The 16,016-nt window shown below is 40.7% G+C and overlaps 1 protein-coding gene across 1 annotated transcript; it reads left to right on the top strand.

The window, feature by feature from the left end:
• Positions 1-5,522: 5,522 nt before the first annotated feature.
• Positions 5,523-8,326, top strand: LOC311325236 (HLA class II histocompatibility antigen, DQ beta 1 chain-like; the record flags this gene model as incomplete). Its single annotated transcript, XM_084457905.1, has 4 exons — positions 5,523-5,604; positions 6,957-7,238; positions 7,850-7,966; positions 8,301-8,326. 4 exons carry the CDS (start codon positions 5,523-5,525, stop codon positions 8,324-8,326), a joined length of 507 nt encoding a protein of 168 aa, XP_084314031.1.
• Between the last annotated feature and the right edge of the window lie 7,690 nt (positions 8,327-16,016).

Raw genomic sequence — 16,016 nt, 5'->3', positions numbered from 1 at the left:
CACTGGTATAGATATACTCTTGTATGTAAAATAACATCTCATAAACATGAAACAACAACAAAAACATTTACACTTCCCTAAAGTCAAAATTAAAATTAAAGTTAAAATTAAGCAATAAACCATGAGAGGTTGTGTAGTGATCATATAACAGCTAGGGGGCGTTGTGCGGCACGACGCGAAGCTGTTATAAGACTAGCTGTTATAAAATCACTATAACACACGGCCTCTCGTGGTCAACGACTTGACAGTCTGTGTCTTTATACATTCATTTTCAATGTGGGGCCAAAAACACCTCCAGTTGTTATATAGGTACAAATATGTTGTTTTAGGTCGGCTTCAGGTTTCTACAGTACTTTCTCTTTGCTGCTTGACTCCTCTGGACACTCTGCTTGTCAGCATTCCTTGGTTTTGGTGTTGGGTAAAGAGTCCAGCCATATCATTCATGTTTCACTTATACTTCTTATCCTCTTCCTACCCCGACCCTACCCCTGACCCCTGCCTCTATCTGGGCCCAGGCACATTCACGCACAGACAGACATACACCAGTGTTTGCCATGTCTCTCCTATGATGTTATTAGCCTCTCTTACTCTGAAAATGTAATTTATTGCTTTATAAATGTTCTTAGCCGGTAGACAAACATACTTCAGGAGCTTGCTCGATCGCCTTGTTGAGAGGGGTCAGGGAAGAATTTTTACAGCTCACTTATCTGGCCCCCGGGTGATTACTGTTTTTTTGCTTTCCTCTGGAATATGTAGGGGTGGGACGTCTGCCCACCTCCCTTGTTCTCTGTATGGCGCATTGTGTTGCCTCTGGGTATGAAATGCGCTATACAAATAAAGCTTTGATTGATTGATTGATTGACTTCTCTGTGTGCAATATAATCATGTCTTCAGTTTTTAATTGTGTGGTGTCCATGGTCACCATGTTGGCAAGCGGTCATTTAATACAAACGACGCTAGGCAGGGAGTGTAGCATGCTTCACTTTTGGTTTAGTATCTTGTTCAGCACTCTGTGAAAAAACCTGTGAAACACTGTGAAAATTATGTATGATTGAATGTTGAAATAATGCAGGGATATAATTTGATACATTTACAGTATGATTGACGGTTTGAATGATTCAGGGATATAATTTGATAGATTTATGATTGATGGTTTGAATGATTCAGGGATATTATTTGATAGATTTATGATTGACGGTTTGAATGATGCTGGGATATTATTTGATAGATTTATGATTGATCGTTTGAATGATTCAGGGATATTATTTGATAGATTTATGATTGATGGTTTGAATGATGCAGGGGTATCATTGTGTCCTGTGTAACGTGTGGGCTGACCTTTGATGACCTCTAACCTGTACGGTGAAGTGTCCTGGTTCAACAAACACACAGAAATTCTATTTCATATACAGTATACTCACACACACACACACAATAGGAGGAGTTGATGTAGCTCTCAGTTATATACAGCTTCTCTTAGTAACTGGTGATGCAAAGAGTCTGAAGCATTTCTGACGATATTCTTCTGTCCAAAGTCGCCTCATAGTTTTATGGTTTCAATATTTAGGGACTTCTCCAGACTGGTTTGTCTGGACAGGTTGGTTTCCGGGTACAAAAAATGAAATAATTCATCAAATAATTCAGAACCGAACACTAAAGGAATGCAGCTTGTTTCCACGTTAGCTTCAGTGTGATGGATGTGAAAACATGTTGCTTTTTCTCTGCCAGCCGGCCTGCCTGTGTGTCTGTCTGTTTGTCTAGCTGTAAAGTCTTCCTGCCTATATAGGAGCTGGATAAGTGGGTGGAGGGGCATTGAGGTGCACTTAAGCTGTAATGACCCCTAAGCCCAATAGGAGGTGCTACATATCCTCCTGCCCACCCCTTATGCCCCAGCCACAGTGCACATGTGTTCTGCTCCTGTCTTGTGTGATCAGAATCACCTCACCTAGCAACAGATGACATGGTAAGAACAACTCTCACATAAAATCTGCCATTGGCTGATGAGAGATTAGTGAAGTGAAAGTGGAGTTGTGGGACTTTCCAGACCTCATGTCTTTCAGTGGAGGGGAAGCTGGAGGTAAACACCCTGCTGTAGCAGCACTGACCGGCCCTGAGATGAGGAACAGGACAGACCACAGAACCTGGAACAGACCTCTGTCATATCATCACACAGTACAGAAACTCACACCATGGTCCAGGTTGAAGAATAGAGAAATGAACATTTATAAATCTAAATATCAGTCATTTTGAAGAGATACAGACAGATAAAGCCAAGTTGTTTTTATTTAAATTCAACTCTCTTTCTGGCCATGTTCAATGTTATTCATTCACCCAGGGGGTGGTTGGGTTTCTAAGTACAGTAGTGTTTGACCAGGTACGCATATTACCATCAGATGAAGAGTTTCCTGCACCTGAAGGCTGTTGTTATGCAGATGACTGTTTTAAACTCACTGTACAAATGACTGTAATATAAACTATAACTAGCCTACAGCTGGTTGGCTGATAAAGAAGGTTGGACACATGGCCAGAATTTAAAGACTTCCTGTAGGTTAGAGGATAGGTACTTTACCACAGTCATTGTTGTTTTCAGGGGGGGAAACATTTGAAATAATTCATCAAATAATTCAGAAAAAAAGACTTAAAGGTGGGATAGGTAGTTTGCTTTTGGCTTTATTTGGTAAAATTGGCATAAATTCCTTTCAGCTATCAGTAACAGAAGTGCTCTGAGAATAAACTTGGATCTCCGTGTTTACCGCTGCCTCTGTATTTTGGATTCAAAGAATGCACCGCGCCCGAATGTATTGACCAATCAGGGTCTCTATCTCGTCACACCTACCAGTCATGTTTGGAGGGAGGGATTACATCATGATTGACAGGAGGAAGGGGCGGGTTCTTTTGAAAAAGATGACCAACCCGAGGCCTTGTTGACATCAAACTACCTACCCCACCTTTAAGGATTTTTGGTTGAGCTCCACAAGTCATTTTTTCTGGGAAGGCGCGTCCTACTCTCCAATTGTCAAATAAAGATGTTTGTTTGCTGTATCATTTGATTGATTTATGATTGACTGTTTGAATGATACAGCCACATCATTTGATTGATTTATGACTGATTGTTTGAATGATACAGTCACATCATTTGATTGATTTATGACTGATTGTTTGAATGACTGCTGTGAGGCGACAGTACTAGGTACTGCGCCACCTGTTTGAATGATTGACTGTTTTGAATGAGGCAGGGGTATCATGTGATTGATTTATGATTGACTGAATGATACAGGTGTATCATTGTGTTCTGTGTAACGTGTAGGCTGACCTTTGATGCCCTCAGTACAGGTCCTAGCTAACCAAACACACGGAAATGATATTTTATATACTGTAACACTGTACACTGACACACGCACGCACAGACACACATCTTCTGGTAGCTCCAGAATACATGTTCATGATCAGCTTCCATACGCCCACATACCCTCCAGAATAGTGGTTGTATAGATAGAAGCCTTCCTCTAAACTTTGTTGCTCTAAAAAATCTGACGATATTCCTCTGTCTTAAGTCGCTCCATAGTTTTATGGTTTCAATATTTAGGGACTTCTCCAGACTGGTTTGTCTGGACAGCCTGGTTTCTGTGATACAGGATCAGTGAGATTCTCACCCCAACAGTTGATGTAAGTGGATAGGAACGTAGCCATAATCTTTCTTTGTTGTTGTTTTCAGGGGGTAGATTGATTAAATTATGCATTTTGTCAGTACTTGAGTTATCGTATTAATGTAAAAATGTAAAATAATTAATTTAATAATTCCGTCATGCATTCTCACTTTTACATGATAGCCATTAGTCATCTAGTTCTACTATAACTGAAGCATATAATCAGCCACTTCCCTAATGGCATTATAGGCTTCATGTTATGTACTGTACACTTTCAATTCCCCATCAATCTGATGATCATTTTCTTCTTTTTACATAAAGACCTTTATGTGAGAGGCCTCTGACACCCCAACTCTATGTATTCTATCCCTGCGTTACCTCCTAAGTTCTCATCCACTGTGCATTTACACTACAAGCCTGAACAGCCATGTGAGCGTCTACCTAGATACAGATGATGAGGCTGGAAATGACTCATCTGATTGGTCCAAGGGTCCTACACAAGAGACAAAGAGAGAGAAAAGAAATGTTCAGTTCAGTGTATAATTCAAGTCTTCTCAGTTCTCCTCTCTATGAAGAAATGACATCAACAACAATTACATGCTTTGCTTGATAAATACAACATTTTTGGTGGAAATACATCATAGACTTTCATCATAATGTCTCAGGTTTGTAGTTTTCAGACAGAAACACTTCTCCAGATGCAAATGTTTCCAGAGCTTGCTCTTCGACATCAGTCCCTCCCATATTGTAAACATGAATCATTTTCCCGGTATCTCATTTGATCCCAAGCACACGGTCCATAAGCAGATACACACATTGTGGCATAGGCATGGCACGGATCAGCTCAGACCTTGTTTTGCTGAGGAAACCTTGCACGACTGGCCAAAATGGCTACTCAGGATATTGTTGATTTGGATGTAATTGGTTAATTGAGTTTTAAGTGGTCAGTTGATACCTGTGCTATTCCTTGTGCTGCACTATAAAGAGATATGTCTGTCTGTTGCTGTAACACTGTCAATATGGTTGGCATGGCTGAATTTAGGAGAACTGAGTGTGACAGCCTGAAGAGCCAAACATGATGAGTAAACAACGCTCTAACTCAATACAAAGTAAAACTGAATTAAATGTTTGTCAATGTTTAAAAACAATGCTGTATTTATGTAAATGACTGTGTTCTGATTGATAATTAACTGTTAGTGACCGACCATACAGTAATGATGAACGTACAATGTTTGACCTCTGCCTAGCAACATGTGACATGTGTTTTTCTGAAGCAGAGATTGGTTTGTTTGGTTAAGAGTCAGTTTATTATCTGAGTGCTCTGCTCTCTTTCATTTAGTTGAGAAGTTGAACGCTGGAGGAACATGTCCTTGTCAACTGTGTTTTCCATTTGCATGGCTGTGGTTCTGTCCACGCAAAAAGCAGGTAGGCTACATTATCATAAACTACACACCGTGAGTCTGTATAATACAGTCTGTATAAAGTCTATGGTATTACCAGGTATAATTAGCTTTCCATCAATGAACTAATGACAGTGATCTTATTGTTGAATATTGTTTCATATAACATTTGTATTAAATGTTACTGAATTGTTCTTTGACATGATCTTCATGATTTATGAGAAAATAAAGTGTGTAATGAATTCAGATGAAAACTGTAATTATGCATTATTTGTTCTTCAATATTTCAGGTGGATATGAGATGAACAGGGTGATACACTGCTTATACTCTACAGAGCAACCGCATGAGCTCATAGAGTCTCAAATTTATAATAAGATTGAGTTCATGAGGTTCAACAGCACTAAGGGCAGGTATGAGGGATACACTGAGTTTGGTCTGCATAATGCTAAGATCTGGAATGATAATCCTGCTTTCATGGCTCATATGCGTGCGAACCTGGAGCATGTCTGCAAGCCCCGCGCTGAGATCAACCTCCCTGCCGTACTGGAGAAGACAGGTGAGCTGCCCTCCTCACCACAACAACATCACATCTCTCACTCACCAGATGATACGACACCTCTTTCATCTGTTCACTACAAAACCTGTAATGAAGCTTGTCTGGTGGATATGTTACGGTCAATGTGAGAAAACGGGGAATGTGAGCTTTTCCCGGTTATTGCGCACATCCCCGACCTCGCGGGGAATGTAGGAGGAACATGTGCGTTTCTCACATCTCCCGGGTAATGTGCACATTCCCCGACCTTGAGGGAGATGTGAGAAATTGGTTAGTATTTCTCACATCTCCCGTACGGTCGGGGATTGTGCACATTAACCGGGAAATGCTTACAATTCCCGACCTTGCGGTAAATCTAGCAAAGTCCAACCGCATGCAAAACCTCTGCGCAGCCGGTGGGAGAGGGCTCGTGCGCTTAGAGAGTTTAAAGACCAATAATAGAGTAGACATATTAAAGATCAATAATAGAGTAGACATATTAAAGACCAATAATAGAGTAGACATATTAAAGACCAATAATAGAGTAGACATATTAAATATCAATAATAGAGTAGACATATTAAAGACCAATAATAGAGTAGACATATTAAAGACCAATAATAGAGTAGACATATTAAATATCAATAATAGAGTAGACATATTAAATATCAATAATAGAGTAGACATATTAAAGACCAATAATAGAGTAGACATATTAAAGATCAATAATAGAGTAGACATATTAAAGATCAATAATAGAGTAGACATATTAAAGACCAATAATAGAGTAGACATATTAAAGACCAATAATAGAGTAGACATATTAAAGACCAATAATAGAGTAGACATATTAAAGACCAATAATAGAGTAGACATATTAAATATCAATAATAGAGTAGACATATTAAAGACCAATAATAGAGTAGACATATTAAAGACCAATAATAGAGTAGACATATTAAATATCAATAATAGAGTAGACATATTAAATATCAATAATAGAGTAGACATATTAAAGACCAATAATAGAGTAGACATATTAAAGATCAATAATAGAGTAGACATATTAAAGATCAATAATAGAGTAGACATATTAAAGATCAATAATAGAGTAGACATATTAAAGACCAATAATAGAGTAGACATATTAAAGACCAATAATAGAGTAGACATATTAAAGACCAATAATAGAGTAGACATATTAAAGACCAATAATAGAGTAGACATATTAAAGACCAATAATCACAGTCCACAGTGTTTATCTCATTTTTAAGTCAAGTTGATCCTTAATTAATAGAGAACAGAACCCTGATCAATATTATATGAATGATAGTGTTGTATGAACTAATGTGTTGCTGTTTTTCCTCCACTATCAGTGGAGCCCTCTGTCAAACTTCTCTCAGTGACCCCCTCTAGTGGCAGACACCCTGCCATGCTGGTGTGCAGCGCCTATGACTTCTACCCCAAAAAGATCAGAGTGACCTGGAAGAGGGATGGACAGGAAGTGACCTCAGACGTGATCTCCACTGAGGAGTCGGTCAACGGTGACTGGTACTACCAGTTCCACTCCCAACTGGAGTACACGCCCAGATCCGGGGAGAAGATCTCCTGCATGGTGGAGCACGCCAGCCTGGACAGACCCCTCGTGAAGCACTGGGGTGAGTTCACTGTCCAGCTGTTGTTAGGGTGTTGTCATGGTGTACTAGGGTGAGTTCACTGCTCAGCTGTTGTTAGGGTGTTGTCATGGTGTACTAGGGTGAGTTCACTGCTCAGCTGTTGTTAGGGTGTTGTCATGGTGTACTAGGGTGAGTTCACTGTCCAGCTGTTGTTAGGGTGTTGTCATGGTGTACTAGGGTGAGTTCACTGTTCAGCTGTTGTTAGGGTGTTGTCATGGTGTACTAGGGTGAGTTCACTGCTCAGCCGTTGTTAGAGTGTTGTCATGGTGTACTAGGGTGAGTTCACTGCTCAGCTGTTGTTAGGGTGTTGTCATGGTGTAGTAGGGTGAGTTCACTGCTCAGCTGTTGTTAGGGTGTTGTCATGGTGTACTAGGGTGAGTTCACTGCTCAGCTGTTGTTAGGGTGTTGTCATGGTGTACTGGGGTGAGTTCAGGTGAGCAGGGTACGAGTGCTGTGTTGTGGCTGGGTACCTGAGTGACCCTGACTGTGACTGTGTGTGCTAGTGTATGATAGATGGTGGTCTGTCAGAAGCTACATACAGGACAGCTACAGTGTCATCACATGCTAACAGAAGGGTCATTTCTCCTTGACAGACCCGTCCCTGCCTGAGTCTGAGAGGAATAAGATCGCCATCGGGGCGTCTGGGCTGGTGCTGGGACTGGTCTTTGCACTGGCTGGACTCATCTACTACCAGAAGAAGAAATCCAATGGTGAGTCATCAGCTGTGTGTAGAGAACATGTACAGTCTTCATAGTCATCTGTGTGTAGAGAACATGTACAGTCTTCATAGTCATCTGTGTGTAGAGAACATGTACAGTCTTCATAGTCATCCAGTCTTCACAGTCATCTGTGTGTTATGTACGCAGCACACTGTAAATAATCATGATGTAAGAAAGATTCACTTATACATTGAGAGATGTATTTTTCAAGAATACTGCTCCTGTGTTCAGTGGATGGTGGCAGCAATGTTGATTTATTTGTTGAAATATCACATAGTGATTCTGTCACCTCTGTCTCTTCACCCTCTCTGTGTTTATTTCACAGGGCGGATGCTGGTGCCTGCTAGCTAAGGTGAGACTCCTCTTGTCACAGAAAAGTTTCACCAACTACTACAACTGACTGTGCCTGATGGTCATTGTAACGGTTTTCTTTTATCTTCTCAGGTTTGCAGGTCTGTTTCTGAATCCACTGCTGAACTAGACCTGATATTAGAGCTTCCTTCTAACTAGAAATCTCAGTTTAACTGAAATAACGCTAAAATGCTTGAGCGTAATACAATATCTTTGCTCCAACCAATACTGTCTTAAGAAGGCCATACATATGTGTTATGAGTTTGTCTCTCTATATGCAACAAAAATATTCCCTTTAATACGCAAATAAGGCATTGTCCTGTGTGTTCTGAATCAATAATGCACTGTCCTGGGTGTCATTAATCAATAATGCACTGTCCTGTGTGTTATTAATCAATAATGCACTGTCCTGGGTGTTATTAATCAATAATGCATTGTCCTGTGTGTTCTGAATCAATAATGCACTGTCCTGGGTGTTATTAATCAATAATGCACTGTCCTGGGTGTTATTAATCAAAATTGCACTGTCCTGGGTGTTATTAATCAATAATGCACTGTCCTGTGTGTTATTAATCAATAATGCACTGTCCTGGGTGTTATTAATCAATAATGCACTGTCCTGGGTGTTAATAATCAATAATGCACTGTCCTGGGTGTTATTAATCAACTGTACCAGGGTTATAAGATCCACATATCAATAATAGTCATGTATGAGAGTTGGAGTAATTTCCCTCTGGTTTCTAGTCTAAACTGGGTGTCTGTGGAGAAACAGCATTAGCAGGACAAGTGACTGGAGGACATCCTGAGTCTGACACCAAACATCACTGACAACTTCAGACACTCTTTGTGGCAGGTTAGAGGTCTGTACAAAGGCCTGTTTACTTGGTTCCTACAGGTCTTAACCTGTCTCTGCTAGAGGATAACCAGGCCAAGGTTTATCACACTGTATCGATCCTTTGCCAACAAATATGCATTATTGTAATGTTACAGTATATTCACCTTAAGTCAATAATCTACATGAGAATCCACTGTACTTGGGAGCTTCAGGACTGCTTCAACTTCAGTACAGGTCTTCAAACCTAACATATACTCCAGTATGAGAGTCCTTGTTGCACTAATGTATTGCTTTTTTTCACCATATATTAACTAATGATTAACATACAGTCAAGTGTTGGTAAATGTATGATAATGATAATCTAATGTTGGCATTCAGAGGGGAGTAAACTACTGTTCAGGAGAATAACTCAGTTGTATTCTTTGTTTTCATTTGTTTGTGAGATATAGCAGTGTTATCAGCTAAAGCTTGCCTTGTGTCTAATGTTAGAGCCAGTCAACTATTACAGTACGCAGAGCTCTGTTTAGCTGAACTATTACACTTCAGTTGGTGTCTGTTTAAATTGACTAGGCTATTACAGTACGGTTGTAGTCTGTTTAAATGAACTAGGCTATTACAGTACGGTTGGTGTCTGTTTAAATGAACTAGGCTATTACAGTACGGTTGGTGTCTGTTTAAATGAACTAGGCTATTACAGTACGGTTGGTGTCTGTTTAAATGAACTAGGCTATTACAGTACGGTTGGTGTCTGTTTAAATGAACTAGGCTATTACAGTACGGTTGGTGTCTGTTTAAATGAACTAGGCTATTACAGTACGGTTGGTGTCTGTTTAAATGAACTAGGCTATTACAGTACGGTTGGTGTCTGTTAAAACGTGGTGGTGGTTTCAGGTTCTGTTATTGGACTATAACATTAGCTTAATGATTGATACAAAATGTCTTTCTCTTATAATTCTTTTACCTCTTGCTTAGCGTGTGCACAATCTACTGTAGGAGCTAACAGAAGAACATCTTACCTGTTTGATGTAGAATGTGACTAATAAAGAACATGTCACTACTCGTTGTGTCTTGTCACTACAAGAGGACTTTGTGATAACATTGTGCCACTTTTGACCTCAATATTACTATTAGTAGTGTGATACCCGCAAAAGTTTGGACCACATGTCAGGACCAAAATTAATTTACTACCTGATATAAGAAACATATTCATAGAAATTTCTGCACTGTAAGTCAAGTCACAGTTATGTTTGGTTTCTGTGATTTATTGCGCAAGACAAGCCAATTAAGCTAATTAGCAAAGCTAATTTCTTACAGTGTATAGTTTTAGAAAACTGAGGTAATCCACACAGCCGCCAGAAGGCGTGTTCATAGGCGGAACATATATTCCCTAACCTGCTATTTCCCCCGTGTCCTTTTAGTATTACTCATGCACACTTCCGGCTTAAACTAGCCAAGTCATTGATCTGGAGCGGGAAGTATCATTGTTATTGATAAATGCTCTATGTGTTATTTAGACAATTATGGCTGTAAGCCAGCGCACCTAGACAAGAGGCAGTGGTTTTTTGTGCATGGATGTAAGCCAGCGCACCTTGAATAGCGTTTGTCTGGTTATCACTCCCTCCCTCCCTCCCTCCCTCCCTCCGATCAATGTTGACCTGCATTTCTCTGTTGTCACCACAAGAGGCAGTAGTCCCAGCACACCAACATAAAGAAGGACACCAAAATCAAGCTGCCGATCTCTGCTGCACAAGTAGAGTAGCGGTGAGAGCATAGGACTCCCACCCAGTAGACGAGGGTTCAAGGCCCCAGTGGGGATGACTTCATGGGACTATACCCCAAACCTCCACACGTTCATCCTTTCACTCCAATATTTTTATCCCTTACTTTGTCCAGAAACAGAAGTTGAACCAATTGCAGCAAAATAGCTAGCGTTACAGGAATAATCAGTGTAACTGCTTTAGCCACTGACTGCTACCATTAATGTTATGGAAACTGCTGCTAGTTGTTGTGAGCTCATGAGCTAACTGGCTATACCGCTCTCATTGTGCTGGATTAGAATTGGAAGCATTGGAACTGATGTGTCCAGGTGACAAGACCTATCTTAATCTATCAGACATTATTTCATGTCATTTCAATTCACAGCTAATTAGATCTCTCAAAGATAAAAGAAAATGTTTTCGCAGTATAGCGGTATATCCTACGTTGCTTGCGGTTGAAAACCTATATCAGCTCAGCGTTGCTCTCTGCACAGTAGTGATGTGACGTTCGCGAACGATCCGATTCTTTTGAACGGCTCTTTAAAACGAACGATGGGAACCGATTCGCAGTTGTGGGAGCCATTCTTTTTTCACTCAAGCTCCTCCCTACTACTTCACTGGCGAACAGGCAGGAGGAGAGCACAGTCATTCATTGTAGCCTGCTTAGTTTTTTTAGGTGTTGCGTGAATAACATAAGTCAGGTTTATTTACACACAAACACATTTTATACAAAGGGTAAATCCCCAAAAATGATCTTGCTGTCAAAGCAGAGGCATGTGGCGCCACCTTGTGGAATGTTTACCACATGTCCACACAAGCCATTACCAAATGAAATTATAGCCTTATCATTATTTCAGAATATCCCACCAATAGAATATATATGGCGTTCTTGCATGAGTGGAAGGGACTCTTTTACCCATCTGGACCAAAACAGGTCTGATATGAATGAATGAATGAATGTCTTTTTATTTCTCACATGGATGAGTATATTGTATCAACTAAAGAAACAAATAATGCTTCAATTTCCACATCATCATCATCCATGATCGAGAAGGAGCAGGATGAAGATAAAATCTTATTTTTACCTGCCCCCTTATTCAAATGAGCATAGCATTGCTTAATGGTCAGCCCATTCCACCAACAAGCGCAATGCAACATAAACCAAACCAAGCATAGATACGCATAAGATATATAATACATGAATAATAATCCAAGGTCAAAACCCAACTATGCATTTTCATAGAGTCTGAATGTTCTATATCTATACAAAATGTAAATTGAAATATTGTGCTACAGTGCTTTAGTTCATTATTCAAAGAGTTCCATAGTTTGACACCCACCACTGCAGTACACATCTGTCATAATGTGGTCTGTGCATACTGATGCTTAAAATCATATTTTCTTCTGTGATCATCATTCTCTGAAGTGAAAACAAACAACTTTTGTAACTGTTAATGTTTGACTTTTTGCCTTGTGCACAATAATCAGTGTCTGTAACTCAATTTGCTCTTTCAATTTCAATAGTCCAGATTTAATAAAAACTATATTTGTGTATATGTCTCTATGGTCTATAGTCTCTATGGTCTATAGTCTCTATAGTCTATAGCAGGGGTGTCAAACTCATTTTGGTTCAGGGGCCACATACAGAGCAATCTGATCTCAAGTGGGCCGGGCCAGTAAAATAATAGCAAAATAACCTATAAATAACGTCAACTCAAAATCTTTACCTTTGTTTTTCAATATTATGCCTTAATTGATCATTTAGCCTACATATGTGCACTCACAGATCACAGTGGATCTACAAAGGCACAAAACATTTATTCACAGATAGGCCTATGGAACTGAAAAAATCGCTCAAACTCCCACAGCATTCCTGTAATCTTGTCTTTGTATTGATCCATGTCAGCATTAAGTCCGGTCGCACGCACATCTCTTAGACAAGGGAAATGAGCGGTGTCACCGCTAGATAGTTGTGTCTCCCAGAGGGACAGGTTCAACTTGAATGCGCGTATGCTGTCATAATACTGAGTGGCAACTTTTTTGCGGCCCTGCAACATTTTGTTAAGATTATTCAGGTGCTCTGTAATATCCACCATAAAGGCAAGATCCTGCACCCATTCTGGGCATTTAAGTTCCTTCACTGGTTTGCCTTTTTTCTCCATGAACTGTCCAATTTCCTCTCATAGCTCAAAGAAACGCTTCAGCACGGCGCCTCGGCTTAACCACCGTACTTCAGTGTGGTATGGCAAGCCATGCGTAATGTCTTCATCACTGAGAAGACTGTCAAACTGACGGTGATTCAGACCTCTTGCTCGGATGAAATTAACAGTGCGGACAACCACCTCCATGACATGATCCATTTTTTATGATTTGCAACACAATGCTTCCTGGTGCAAAATACAGTGAAATGTCCAAAAATCTTGTCCTCCATTTGCGGCCTGTACTTTCTCTCTGAATTTTGTCACAACGCCTGCTTTTCTCCCGATCATTGATGGCGCACCATCTGTAGCCAGGCTGACGGCACGGGACCAGCCCACTCCGACCCTGTCCAGCGGCACGGGACCAGTCCACTCCGACCCTGTCCAGCGGCACGGGACCAGTCCACTCCGACCCTGTCCAGCGCTCCAACCAGAGAGATGATAATGTCATCCGCTGTTGTAGTATCCGTCATAGGTACCAACCCAAGGAACTCCTCGGTGACTGTGTCTCATCAACACCACGAATGAATATGGCCAGTTGAGCAACATCTGTAATATCAGTGCTCTCATCAATTGCAACCAAAAATGCAACAAATCAAATGACTTGACTTTGTGATTCATTTGGCTGTCCAAGTCTGCCGAGAGATCTGAAATCCTATCTGCGACAGTGTTCCTCGTTAGGCTAATGTTGGCAAAGGCCTGTGGCTTTTCAGGGCACATGATTTCTGCAGCCTTCAGCATGTTTTCACTACTCGCCCTCAGAAAATGGCTTGGATCCTAACGCTATCTCGTTAGCAATAAGGTAGCTAGCTTTCACCGCTGCATCACTGACCTCTCGGCTACGGGTAAAAACAGACCGCTGTTTCTTCAGACCCACTAACAATTCATTTATCTTCTCTATTCTCAGTTGTCCTCGCAAATGGTTGTATTTTTCACCATGAGTCTCATAGTGGCGCCGAATATTATTTTGCACTGAAACTTGCTGATTACACACCAAGCAAACAGGTTTCCCATTCACTTCTGTGAATAAATAAGAATCAGTCCATTTTTCTTGGAAAACTCCTTTTTGACAAAGACATTTTGGTAATGAGGGTGCAACCGTCATGGAGGTATAATATAACTGGAGACGGCATGGCTGCCTATTCATTTCATATTAACGAAAATGGCTGCCTATTCATTTCAATGAAAGTTGCTCACCGGCGCATGAAGCCATTTGACGTAGTGGCCAAAGCCCGGTATTGCAAGTCACGTGACGATATGCGGCCCGAGACCCTTATTTCCCATGGTTTGTGGATGATGATAGATAGGGCTAGAAAAGGAAAACAAAATTTTTCTCGGTATCATTCAGCATCAGAGACCAATCTAATCAATATAAACTTTTAATTCAATGGGGTTTTGTTTGTTTTTGAAGCCACCAATATATGACAACAGCCTGGATGAGCACTAGCGATGAATCACAGCCAGATTTCTTTCCTAGCACAAAGTTTGATAAAAGAGATGAGTATTAGCAAAGGCAAGGAGAATGATTATATCAGTGTACAATGAGCTATGATGGGGAGGAATTACACTATTAATTTGATTTCCAGGCATGGCATATACATGGCATGCTTACTTGCAATGGTAATAATGCCTTCAGGTAATAACACTAACTATGCTTGATTAATTTGATGTATAATGTGGCAAATGCTATAGAAGCATCAGCCCACTATAGCTAAATAATGCCAGACAAGATTACAGACTGTAATCAATGTATGAACAATGTCACATTGATCATGCTCAACATTATGTTAAAATTGAAATACATCTGAGACCTCCGAACGTAACGTTAGCATTAACTAACGTTAACCCTAAGCCGTTAGCATTAGCTACCGTTAGCATAGCTCACTAGCCTATCGATATAGTTGATGTTAATATAAAGAAATGTAACATTAGATAATGTTAGCTAAGTTATTCAACATTGACCCACTTACCCTCTAGATCTTTTCCAACGATGTCCTAAAGTAACCACATGTCATGATCATTTGCATCATAGACATACGTTCATATCTATGATTAGCATGATCATAGCAGCTTCATTGCTAAAAGCATAGCAAATGTTAGCCGACGTCATTGCATGACATCCTTAAAACAATCCAATCAGAGGCAGAGTAGGGCGGGTCTTCCTATGGTGACGTGCTTTCCCGAGCTCGCAGGACTCACGAACGCGCGACCAGCGTCCCCGAGGCTCGTGCACAGCACATGTTTCAAATGGCTCGATACAGGTATTGGTGGCTTCAAAAACAAACAAAACCCCATTGAATTAAAAGTTTATATTGATTAGATTGGTCTCTGATGCTGAATGATACCGAGAAAAATGTTGTTTTCCTTTTCTAGGGCTTAACCACCGTACTTCAGTGTGGTATGGCAAGCCATGCGTAATGTCTTCATCACTGAGAAGACTGTCAAACTGACGGTGATTCAGACCTCTTGCTCGGATGAAATTAACAGTGCGGACAACCACCTCCATGACATGATCCATTTTTTATGATTTGCAACACAATGCTTCCTGGTGCAAAATACAGTGAAATGTCCAAAAATCTTGTCCTCCATTTGCGGCCTGTACTTTCTCTCTGAATTTTGTCACAACGCCTGCTTTTCTCCCGATCATTGATGGCGCACCATCTGTAGCCAGGCTGACGGCACGGGACCAGCCCACTCCGACCCTGTCCAGCGGCACGGGACCAGTCCACTCCGACCCTGTCCAGCGGCACGGGACCAGTCCACTCCGACCCTGTCCAGCGCTCCAACCAGAGAGATGATAATGTCATCCGCTGTTGTAGTATCCGTCATAGGTACCAACCCAAGGAACTCCTCGGTGACTGTCAAAGTCTCATCAACACCACGAATGAATATGGCCAGTT

The sequence above is a fragment of the Borostomias antarcticus genome, assembly GCF_949987555.1.
Source record: "Borostomias antarcticus genome assembly, chromosome: 24".
Taxonomy (NCBI): domain Eukaryota; kingdom Metazoa; phylum Chordata; class Actinopteri; order Stomiiformes; family Stomiidae; genus Borostomias; species Borostomias antarcticus.
This window is presented reverse-complemented; position numbering and strand designations above follow the sequence as displayed.